The 11,653-nt window shown below is 40.5% G+C and overlaps 1 protein-coding gene and 8 non-coding genes across 9 annotated transcripts; 1 reads left to right on the top strand and 8 right to left on the bottom strand.

The window, feature by feature from the left end:
* The first annotated feature begins 146 nt into the window (after positions 1-146).
* gtf2h5 (general transcription factor IIH, polypeptide 5) lies at positions 147-1,248 on the top strand. Its single transcript, XM_063901981.1, has 3 exons — positions 147-266; positions 649-735; positions 920-1,248. The coding sequence occupies exons 2-3, from the start codon at positions 701-703 to the stop codon at positions 1,098-1,100; spliced, it is 216 nt and encodes a 71-aa protein (XP_063758051.1). The 5' UTR covers positions 147-266; positions 649-700; the 3' UTR covers positions 1,101-1,248.
* Positions 1,249-3,464: 2,216 nt separating this feature from the next.
* LOC134877405 (U1 spliceosomal RNA) lies at positions 3,465-3,628 on the bottom strand. Its single transcript, XR_010167579.1, has one exon. It is a non-coding gene; the product is annotated as a U1 spliceosomal RNA (small nuclear RNA).
* A 760-nt stretch (positions 3,629-4,388) lies between these two features.
* Positions 4,389-4,579, bottom strand: LOC134877386 (U2 spliceosomal RNA). Its single transcript, XR_010167561.1, has one exon. It is a non-coding gene; the product is annotated as a U2 spliceosomal RNA (small nuclear RNA).
* Positions 4,580-5,885: 1,306 nt separating this feature from the next.
* On the bottom strand, positions 5,886-6,049 carry LOC134877404 (U1 spliceosomal RNA). Its single transcript, XR_010167578.1, has one exon. It is a non-coding gene; the product is annotated as a U1 spliceosomal RNA (small nuclear RNA).
* A 760-nt stretch (positions 6,050-6,809) lies between these two features.
* On the bottom strand, positions 6,810-7,000 carry LOC134877385 (U2 spliceosomal RNA). The gene has a single exon (XR_010167560.1). It is a non-coding gene; the product is annotated as a U2 spliceosomal RNA (small nuclear RNA).
* A 652-nt stretch (positions 7,001-7,652) lies between these two features.
* On the bottom strand, positions 7,653-7,843 carry LOC134877384 (U2 spliceosomal RNA). The gene has a single exon (XR_010167559.1). It is a non-coding gene; the product is annotated as a U2 spliceosomal RNA (small nuclear RNA).
* Positions 7,844-8,242: 399 nt separating this feature from the next.
* Positions 8,243-8,406, bottom strand: LOC134877403 (U1 spliceosomal RNA). The gene has a single exon (XR_010167577.1). It is a non-coding gene; the product is annotated as a U1 spliceosomal RNA (small nuclear RNA).
* Positions 8,407-9,162: 756 nt separating this feature from the next.
* LOC134877383 (U2 spliceosomal RNA) lies at positions 9,163-9,353 on the bottom strand. Its single transcript, XR_010167558.1, has one exon. It is a non-coding gene; the product is annotated as a U2 spliceosomal RNA (small nuclear RNA).
* Positions 9,354-10,662: 1,309 nt separating this feature from the next.
* LOC134877391 (U1 spliceosomal RNA) lies at positions 10,663-10,826 on the bottom strand. The gene has a single exon (XR_010167566.1). It is a non-coding gene; the product is annotated as a U1 spliceosomal RNA (small nuclear RNA).
* Between the last annotated feature and the right edge of the window lie 827 nt (positions 10,827-11,653).

Raw genomic sequence — 11,653 nt, 5'->3', positions numbered from 1 at the left:
TCACTCGGCTCGACTGCTTAAATGGTAATGTGCACTTTGATTTATTTTTCCATCAGATTCATCTAGAATGTAATGAGTAGTTTAATTATACTGCTGACAATAATTACCTAATTTTAGTTAGGGTCTTTTTAAGATCTAAAGGCAGGGCTTTATGTTACACGTTATTCCCCCTACGCAATTTTTGTATCGATTAAGATTGTCCCTCGGTGCAGACCGTACGTCTACAACGCTATGAGACGTTAGCATAGACACCAGACACAGCTCAGGTTGGTTAAGAGTACTTTTCCACTCCTTTGTTTAGATATCACTGTATATCTTAATGTTTATCGGTAGTGTGTTCTACATAATATTTGTCGCAGCTGAACTTTTCCGGGATTATGTACTTTTGGACTAACGTTAGGACTAACAAACCCACCATGCTAAAATCCCATGCTAACATTAGCAGTTGTGTTTTAGGCACTAACGTTACTTAACTTCCCCCCCCTTAAACTAACGTCATCTCATATTAAGCAACTATCTCAATTTGATAAATGAGACCTAAAACTTCCGTTTGTTTATATTTCTTGACTGATGTCTTGAGATTAGCCATTTCTCTCGTTAGCCCCCTGTTCGGAAAGTAAAATATTTGTGTTTATTTTTGTGCTGCAGGTTTAGAGCGTTTTATTTTGCATCGACTGCTTATTCCTCTGCAACTGTCATCATGGTCAACGTACACAAAGGTGTCCTTGTTGAATGGTAAGTAGTAAAACCTGTCCAGAGACATTTGCATCTTGAAAAGTAATTCCGATAAAGGATATGAATCCGTTGGTTCCACAAAAGACGACAGAATGTACCATGTCAGCAGGTTATTTTTTCACATTTGTAAAGGATATATCGACTTTGTTGTTGACCCTTTACTCTTATCCTGTCCACCGACCAGTGATCCTGCCATGAAACAGTTTCTCCTCTTCCTGGATGAAAAAATGGCCCTGGGAAAGAAGTTCATCCTCAAGGACCTTGACGACACACACTTGTTCATCCTAGAAGAGGTGGTGAAGACCCTCCAGGAGAGAGTCGGAGAGTTAATGGACCAAAATTCATTCCCTTTCTCGCAGAAATAACACTCAACCTTTCAAAGCGATCTAGCTTCTTGGACTTGGGGCTGTAAGACAATTTGTCTCTAAATGAATATGGTTTGCAATGTTTTAACTGCAGGCTGAAATTGCTATTTTTTGTTACAATAATGTGAAAGTAAAATGCTTTACTGTGTTGGCTTTGTTTTTGAATGAATTTCTTTTCTGATTAAAAAGTTATTTGGTTAGCATTTACACATTTAAAACATCACTCTTTTTTTTGATGACTGAAATATTTTTGAGTAAGAGTAAAGACTATAAACAGGACAATTTTATTACATTGTGTTCAGCCAGAAATAAGAAAAACTGGCATGAGACATTTTGGTGACTTGTTTTTTGTTTAAAAAAAACTAAATAAAACAAACAGAAAAAAAGAAGAAGAAGCAAAATAACAAAAGACTTTACATGGTTTAAAAATAAATACTCAAGTTCCTTCATGTTCAAAAACTATCTCTTGGTACATAACAACAAAACCAATAACCTTTACAGGTAAAACAAAATCATCAAAGACAACAATAAACAAGCAGGAAATCGCAGGTCCTGTTCATAACCAACTAACTAACTTTGGGTTAGATATTCGGAAGACATGACATTATATTACCCAGTGAATCCAATTCTGCATTGATTTGGATTCCTTCGGTCACATGATATGGAAGCTATTTTTTTTAATGCAGATTTTATCATGAAGATATTCATGTAAAGTAGAACATGAACTCCAATCCAATAAGATATATCAAATCCATAAATATCATCCAAACATCCACACCTGCATGTTGCATCAATTCTCTTTAAAAAAAACCCAACACACTCAAAAATAGGTCTATTAGTGGCAAGATGCAGCTGTGCGAACCCAAGTACGTCTTGCCTTGCTGTCAGATTTGGGAAATCTCATCAGACCTTGAGCCTACGGCAGTGCATTGTCTACAGTGACTGTAAAAAACTAAGCATTCTGATTTGACAAATGTCTACGGTCGTACCGACCAATGAAGTTTGGAGTTACGTGTCCGACTGTTGGACTTGAGTTCATGTTCTACTTGTTCATGTTCTACATCTTCTACTCTAAAAAAAAAATAGCTTCCATATCATGTGACCGAAGGACTCCAAATCAATGCAGAATTGGATTCACTGGGTAATATAATGTCATGTCTTCCGAATATCTAACCCAAAGTTAGTTAGTTGGTAGACTTCCAATCACATGCATATTTGGAGACCTGACTGTAAACCACCAATCACATGTCAATATTCAAATTCCCCTCGAGCGCAGACAAACAGCAGCCAGAGACTGTCAGTGTGCAGTAAGACAAGAGAAACACTTTATCTTTCGCACTTAGTGTTTATACTGTGCAATCTATCTTTGAATACTGCATAACAGTATAAATGACAGATTAAGGCGCACTTTCGGTCAATATTGAGTTATAGTTGAAAACTTGACGCTGCCCTTTTGTAGCACATCAAACATTATTATTACATTACATTTGGTTTCACTAACCGCAGAGGAGCCCTTTGGACCCTTCATCATGGCCAGGTGATGATGCTGAACTGGTAGCTGCAAGACAGGAAGGCAAGTGAGAGATAATAAATGTTGAATGTTAAAAAAAAATAGGCCTATGTCTCATCGACTTGTAGCCACTGCTGTGAGGCCCGAAGCTGCTGATGTCCAGCCTGAAGCTGCTGCTGCTGCATCGGTCTGGCCTGAAGCTGCTCCTGTCCGCCAAAAAAAGCGTTTAGTCTCTTCTACCCGCCATAAAACCACTGCTGGCTGTCCCAAACACCCTGAGGTTACTCCTGTGCAGCTTGCAGCCCCTGCTGTCCCGGATATGTGCCCCTCCACATGCATGGCTTGTGAATTTGCCAATGGAATCTCACTTGAGTGAGTCCGCTGTAAAAGTGGATATTATTATTGTTATTAGTGGACTAGTATATAGAGAGAGGGAATGAGCGGCAGGTGAGGAGTAGCTGGAGAAACTATCAGACTTGTTTTAGAGAACAGAACGAGTCCCCTTCGAACTCTAGGTTAAAAACATATTCATATTATACGGTCGCAGCATGTGTAAATGCCAATAGTGAATGTTATTTTGCAAAGGTATATGTATAAAATCATTTTTGAATGAACTCTCCTCAAAAAATCACATTTTCATTAAATAATATAGGTGTGAGTGAATGTTAATAACACCATCCCTAAACTTCTTTAGCTTTTTAAATAGTAGTACACTTTTAAAGTTTTGATTCCCACTACTGACACATAAACAGATCAATCTAGTAAATATCACATCTCACTGACGGTAACATTGCTTCTCAAGATGCTAAAATTTCGCAGATATTAAAGAACTGTTTTGTCATTTAACAAGTTATCAGGGGAGAGCGCGAACGCAGTCCCCCACTACCACAAATTATGCAGTCGAGATTCCCACATTTGGGGAATTCGCACGGGTCAGCTTTGCCGAGGTGCAATGGCCAAGCCTCGCCCTGGGTGAACCACCTTCTTGATCATGGTATCTCCCCTGCCAGGTAAGTATGAGTTGTACACATCGGAGACAGGCACCTCATTCACACACAAGCTCCACTGGATAAAGGTGCTGAAAATATAGAAACAACCAAAACCAAAGAAACATCAGAGGGGAGGGTTATCTACAGGAAATAACTCAGAATACACTCTTTTGTACTTAAGATGACAAAGAGATTTTACATTTTACTAGGAAATAACAGGGATATGTCCCATGATGCATTGTTGTATCTCCATATCAAAAGACAACTAAAAATCACTAGTTGTATCAATTCTACGCCCACAATCGAGCAACAATCACACAGCAAGTTTAGATCAATCAAAGCTGTATATTACTGTGGTGAAAAGTAGTTGTATCCACATTTATAATTTAGAGAAAATGCAAAAAACAAATGTCCCACATTTACATCCCCCACCCCACAACTCAAATTTCGAAGCTTCCTCTTTCTTTCTTTCTTTGTTGCTGGGCAACTGACATTCCTGCTACTGCCACCTAGTGGTCTGGAGTGAAAACAATGCTGGTTGTTCTGCAGGTAGAAAGATAATGCAGTTTCAAACAGCAGCCTACAAAATCAACACATCTTTCTAACAGTTTCTAACTAAACATGAAGTGTTGATATACATGAAATAATTATTTAAATACACGGGGTGAGTTTGTTATACTGCTGCTACTCCCGTTCACTTCCAGAAACATACACACTCTCTCGCTATACATGCAAGTGCCAACGGTTGGAAGGCAGACTCTTCTAAGTGTTTTTATATTCAACAGGTAGAGGGGGTGCACCGTTCCTGGAGGTACTGCAATACCAGGTCGATGCGTGGAGTGGACGGAGCAAGCCCCTATTCCATCTCCCTATTCCAAAAATCAATTTAATATATGGTCCCCGGGTAGGGGACGTATCAGATATTAAACTGATAAGAACAGATACTACACTTGATCTTAGCCAAAAGGCCGAGAAGCGATACTGCAGATGGGTCGGCAGGAAAGCAGTGACTTGCCGATCTGCTCCTTTCAGTGACGGTTCAACAGGCTTTTTATAATTAACAAAACACAGCAACAAATGAAAACATGCTTTTTCATGTTTGCTCATCTTTTAGTACCATTCATCACTGAAAAATGACTCTGATTGGACAATCTTGTTAGAAAATGTTATGATAGTGAAGCCAGTTCATGTTATTTCTAGTCACATGATGTCCGTCTGGACAATTAGCCATCACTACTAAAGTACCTCAAAGTTAGCAGCTACTACAGGACAGTTGTATTTGAGTGCATTACACCACAGAATGAATGAATAACTAAAATACATTCAACTATGTCGTGCTTCTCAGGCTATGAAAGCACATTAGCAACATATGTCCCCTTTTTGGAATGAGCAGAACCATAGGAAAGAAAACTACCAACATACTCAGTGAAATAGTGGTATGTATTATGTTTTCAACCATTACACGAGCAATGAAGTAGGTACGTATTCCTGTACCCTTGGGTCACATGATCAAGTGAGCTTGAGCATTTATACCTTTCTATTTTTTTTGGTGTTTGGGATATGTTGCACCACCGAATTCTCTCTTTTCAGGTGAACCTGGAATCGTCTAGTCCCGGTTTTTATTCCATCAATGTCCATTATCTGTATTGCATTAATCACCTCACAGTGTCTTGTCATCCACGTCCAGACGTCCTGGTTCTTGACTTTTTCTGAAAATATCATGACATGAACTGTCTTGAGATCCCTTTCGGCAAGAGGAGTCATGCTGATCTTATTAAAGCATGATGCGGATGTTTTCTTGTTGTCGAATCTCTCTAGGCAGTTTTCAAATTGTTGACTCGTAGTAAAGATGACTTCAAAGATCTTTCTACCAGGGTAAGCAAAGATATATTCCAGATGGTTTGACGCAAAACAAAGCTCTTTTTGCAGGACTTGTCTGCTGAACTGCAAGCGGTCCATTTGTAGCTCTTCCAGAAGGTAAAAACGAACTGCATTCCGGCGATTGGTCTGGTTTGAAGCCATTGAGAACCCTCTTACCTATTGGGTCAAAAGGTCATGGGTTACCACGATACTTAGTTGCGTCCCATACACCGCACGACAGCAACAAGTCCCTTGAGGAGAACCACCTTGGTGATCATGGTATCTCCCCTGCCAGGTAAGTTTTGATTCCCACTACTGACACGTAAACATCGAGTAAATCTCACATCTCACTGACGGTAACATTGCTTCTCAAGATGCTAAAGTTTCGCAGATGTTAAAGAACTGTTTTATCATTTAACAAGTTATCAGGGGAGAGCGCGAACGCAGTCCCCCACTACCACAAATTATGCAGTCGAGATTCCCACATTTGGGGAATTCGCACGGGTCAGCTTTGCCGAGGTGCAATGGCCAAGCCTCGCCCTGGGTGAACCACCTTCTTGATCATGGTATCTCCCCTGCCAGGTAAGTATGAGTTGTACACATCGGAGACAGGCACCTCATTCACACACAAGCTCCACTGGATAAAGGTGCTGAAAATATAGAAACAACCAAAACCAAAGAAACATCAGAGGGGAGGGTTATCTACAGGAAATAACTCAGAATACACTCTTTTGTACTTAAGATGACAAAGAGATTTTACATTTTACTAGGAAATAACAGGGATATGTCCCATGATGCATTGTTGTATCTCCATATCAAAAGACAACTAAAAATCACTAGTTGTATCAATTCTACGCCCACAATCGAGCAACAATCACACAGCAAGTTTAGATAAATCAAAGCTGTATATTACTGTGGTGAAAAGTAGTTGTATCCACATTTATAATTTAGAGAAAATGCAAAAAACAAATGTCCCACATTTACATCCCCCACCCCACAACTCAAATTTCGAAGCTTCCTCTTTCTTTCTTTCTTTGTTGCTGGGCAACTGACATTCCTGCTACTGCCACCTAGTGGTCTGGAGTGAAAACAATGCTGGTTGTTCTGCAGGTAGAAAGATAATGCAGTTTCAAACAGCAGCCTACAAAATCAACACATCTTTCTAACAGTTTCTAACTAAACATGAAGTGTTGATATACATGAAATAATTATTTAAATACACGGGGTGAGTTTGTTATACTGCTGCTACTCCCGTTCACTTCCAGAAACATACACACTCTCTCGCTATACATGCAAGTGCCAACGGTTGGAAGGCAGACTCTTCTAAGTGTTTTTATATTCAACAGGTAGAGGGGGTGCACCGTTCCTGGAGGTACTGCAATACCAGGTCGATGCGTGGAGTGGACGGAGCAAGCCCCTATTCCATCTCCCTATTCCAAAAATCAATTTAATATATGGTCCCCGGGTAGGGGACGTATCAGATATTAAACTGATAAGAACAGATACTACACTTGATCTTAGCCAAAAGGCCGAGAAGCGATACTGCAGATGGGTCGGCAGGAAAGCAGTGACTTGCCGATCTGCTCCTTTCAGTGACGGTTCAACAGGCTTTTTATAATTACAAAACACAGCAACAAATGAAAACATGCTTTTTCATGTTTGCTCATCTTTTAGTACCATTCATCACTGAAAAATGACTCTGATTGGACAATCTTGTTAGAAAATGTTATGATAGTGAAGCCAGTTCATGTTATTTCTAGTCACATGATGTCCGTCTGGACAATTAGCCATCACTACTAAAGTACCTCAAAGTTAGCAGCTACTACAGGACAGTTGTATTTGAGTGCATTACACCACAGAATGAATGAATAAATAACTAAAATACATTCAACTATGTCGTGCTTCTCAGGCTATGAAAGCACATTAGCAACATATGTCCCCTTTTTGGAATGAGCAGAACCATAGGAAAGAAAACTACCAACATACTCAGTGAAATAGTGGTATGTATTATGTTTTCAACCATTACACGAGCAATGAAGTAGGTACGTATTCCTGTACCCTTGGGTCACATGATCAAGTGAGCATGAGCTTGAGCATTTATAGCTTTTATCATAAATTCCAACACAACGTATAGTGGGTCATATTGGATGAACACCGGAGCTCTCAGAAGTAGTGTTTATATTCAACATGGAGAGGGGGTGCACCGTTCCTGGAGGTACTGCAATACCAGGTCGATGCGTGGAGTGGACGGAGCAAGCCCCTATTCCATCTCCCTATTCCAAAAATCAATTTAATATATGGTCCCCGGGTAGGGGACGTATCAGATATTAAACTGATAAGAACAGATACTACACTTGATCTTAGCCAAAAGGCCGAGAAGCGATACTGCAGATGGGTCGGCGGGAAAGTATTGACTCGCCGATCTGCTCCTTTCAGTGACGGTTCAACAGGCTTTTTATAATTACAAAACACAGCGACAAATGAAAACATGCTTTTACATGTTTGCTCATGTTGCCATTGTGAACCCTCTGACCTATTGGGTCAAAAGGTCATGGGTTACCACGGATACTTAGTTGCGTCCCATACACCGCACGACAGCAACAAGTCCCTTGAGGAGAACCACCTTGGTGATCATGGTATCTCCCCTGCCAGGTAAGTTTTGATTCCCACTACTGACACGTAAACATCGAGTAAATCTCACATCTCACTGACGGTAACATTGCTTCTCAAGATGCTAAGGTTTCGCAGATGTTAAAGAACTGTTTTGTCATTTAACAAGTTATCAGGGGAGAGCGCGAACGCAGTCCCCCACTACCACAAATTATGCAGTCGAGATTCCCACATTTGGGGAATTCGCACGGGTCAGCTTTGCCGAGGTGCAATGGCCAAGCCTCGCCCTGGGTGAACCACCTTCTTGATCATGGTATCTCCCCTGCCAGGTAAGTATGAGTTGTACACATCGGAGACAGGCACCTCATTCACACACAAGCTCCACTGGATAAAGGTGCTGAAAATATAGAAACAACCAAAACCAAAGAAACATCAGAGGGGAGGGTTATCTACAGGAAATAACTCAGAATACACTCTTTTGTACTTAAGATGACAAAGAGATTTTACATTTTACTAGGAAATAACAGGGATATGTCCCATGATGCATTGTTGTATCTCCATATCAAAAGACAACTAAAAATCACTAGTTGTATCAATTCTACGCCCACAATCGAGCAACAATCACACAGCAAGTTTAGATCAATCAAAGCTGTATATTACTGTGGTGAAAAGTAGTTGTATCCACATTTATAATTTAGAGAAAATGCAAAAAACAAATGTCCCACATTTACATCCCCCACCCCACAACTCAAATTTCGAAGCTTCCTCTTTCTTTCTTTGTTGCTGGGCAACTGACATTCCTGCTACTGCCACCTAGTGGTCTGGAGTGAAAACAATGCTGGTTGTTCTGCAGGTAGAAAGATAATGCAGTTTCAAACAGCAGCCTACAAAATCAACACATCTTTCTAACAGTTTCTAACTAAACATGAAGTGTTGATATACATGAAATAATTATTTAAATACACGGGGTGAGTTTGTTATACTGCTGCTACTCCCGTTCACTTCCAGAAACATACACACTCTCTCGCTATACATGCAAGTGCCAATGGTTGGAAGGCAGACTCTTCTAAGTGTTTTTATATTCAACAGGTAGAGGGGGTGCACCGTTCCTGGAGGTACTGCAATACCAGGTCGATGCGTGGAGTGGACGGAGCAAGCCCCTATTCCATCTCCCTATTCCAAAAATCAATTTAATATATGGTCCCCGGGTAGGGGACGTATCAGATATTAAACTGATAAGAACAGATACTACACTTGATCTTAGCCAAAAGGCCGAGAAGCGATACTGCAGATGGGTCGGCAGGAAAGCAGTGACTTGCCGATCTGCTCCTTTCAGTGACGGTTCAACAGGCTTTTTATAATTACAAAACACAGCAACAAATGAAAACATGCTTTTTCATGTTTGCTCATCTTTTAGTACCATTCATCACTGAAAAATGACTCTGACTGGACAATCTTGTTAGAAAATGTTATGATAGTGAAGCCAGTTCATGTTATTTCTAGTCACATGATGTCCGTCTGGACAATTAGCCATCACTACTAAAGTACCTCAAAGTTAGCAGCTACTACAGGACAGTTGTATTTGAGTGCATTACACCACAGAATGAATGAATAAATAACTAAAATACATTCAACTATGTCGTGCTTCTCAGGCTATGAAAGCACATTAGCAACATATGTCCCCTTTTTGGAATGAGCAGAACCATAGGAAAGAAAACTACCAACATACTCAGTGAAATAGTGGTATGTATTATGTTTTCAACCATTACACGAGCAATGAAGTAGGTACGTATTCCTGTACCCTTGGGTCACATGATCAAGTGAGCTTGAGCATTTATACCTTTCTATTTTTTTTGGTGTTTGGGATATGTTGCACCACCGAATTCTCTCTTTTCAGGTGAACCTGGAATCGTCTAGTCCCGGTTTTTATTCCATCAATGTCCATTATCTGTATTGCATTAATCACCTCACAGTGTCTTGTCATCCACGTCCAGACGTCCTGGTTCTTGACTTTTTCTGAAAATATCATGACATGAACTGTCTTGAGATCCCTTTCGGCAAGAGGAGTCATGCTGATCTTATTAAAGCATGATGCGGATGTTTTCTTGTTGTCGAATCTCTCTAGGCAGTTTTCAAAGTGTTGACTCGTAGTAAAGATGACTTCAAAGATCTTTCTACCAGGGTAAGCAAAGATATATTCCAGATGGTTTGACGCAAAACAAAGCTCTTTTTGCAGGACTTGTCTGCTGAACTGCAAGCGGTCCATTTGTAGCTCTTCCAGAAGGTAAAAAAAACCTGCATTCCGGCGATTGGTCTGGTTTGAAGCCATTGAGAACCCTCTTACCTATTGGGTCAAAAGGTCATGGGTTACCACGATACTTAGTTGCGTCCCATACACCGCACGACAGCAACAAGTCCCTTGAGGAGAACCACCTTGGTGATCATGGTATCTCCCCTGCCAGGTAAGTTTTGATTCCCACTACTGACACGTAAACATCGAGTAAATCTCACATCTCACTGACGGTAACAATGCTTCTCAAGATGCTAAAGTTTCACAGATGTTAAAGATCTGTTTTATCATTTAACAAGTTATCAGGGGAGAGCGCGAACGCAGTCCCCCACTACCACAAATTATGCAGTCGAGATTCCCACATTTGGGGAATTCGCACGGGTCAGCTTTGCCGAGGTGCAATGGCCAAGCCTCGCCCTGGGTGAACCACCTTCTTGATCATGGTATCTCCCCTGCCAGGTAAGTATGAGTTGTACACATCGGAGACAGGCACCTCATTCACACACAAGCTCCACTGGATAAAGGTGCTGAAAATATAGAAACAACCAAAACCAAAGAAACATCAGAGGGGAGGGTTATCTACAGGAAATAACTCAGAATACACTCTTTTGTACTTAAGATGACAAAGAGATTTTACATTTTACTAAGAAATAACAGGGATATGTCCCATGATGCATTGTTGTATCTCCATATCAAAAGACAACTAAAAATCACTAGTTGTATCAATTCTACGCCCACAATCGAGCAACAATCACACAGCAAGTTTAGATAAATCAAAGCTGTATATTACTGTGGTGAAAAGTAGTTGTATCCACATTTATAATTTAGAGAAAATGCAAAAAACAAATGTCCCACATTTACATCCCCCACCCCACAACTCAAATTTCGAAGCTTCCTCTTTATTTCTTTGTTGCTGGGCAACTGACATTCCTGCTACTGCCACCTAGTGGTCTGGAGTGAAAACAATGCTGGTTGTTCTGCAGGTAAAAAGATAATGCAGTTTCAAACAGCAGCCTACAAAATCAACACATCTTTCTAACAGTTTCTAACTAAACATGAAGTGTTGATATACATGAAATAATTATTTAAATACACGGGGTGAGTTTGTTATACTGCTGCTACTCCCGTTCACTTCCAGAAACATACACACTCTCTCGCTATACATGCAAGTGCCAACGGTTGGAAGGCAGACTCTTCTAAGTGTTTTTATATTCAACAGGTAGAGGGGGTGCACCGTTCCTGGAGGTACTGCAATACCAGGTCGATGCGTGGAGTGGACGGAGCAAGCCCATTC

This window comes from Eleginops maclovinus, chromosome 15 (assembly GCF_036324505.1).
Source record: "Eleginops maclovinus isolate JMC-PN-2008 ecotype Puerto Natales chromosome 15, JC_Emac_rtc_rv5, whole genome shotgun sequence".
NCBI lineage: Eukaryota > Metazoa > Chordata > Actinopteri > Perciformes > Eleginopidae > Eleginops > Eleginops maclovinus.
Note: the sequence above shows the minus strand (reverse complement) of the source record. Positions and strands in the feature narration are given on the sequence as shown.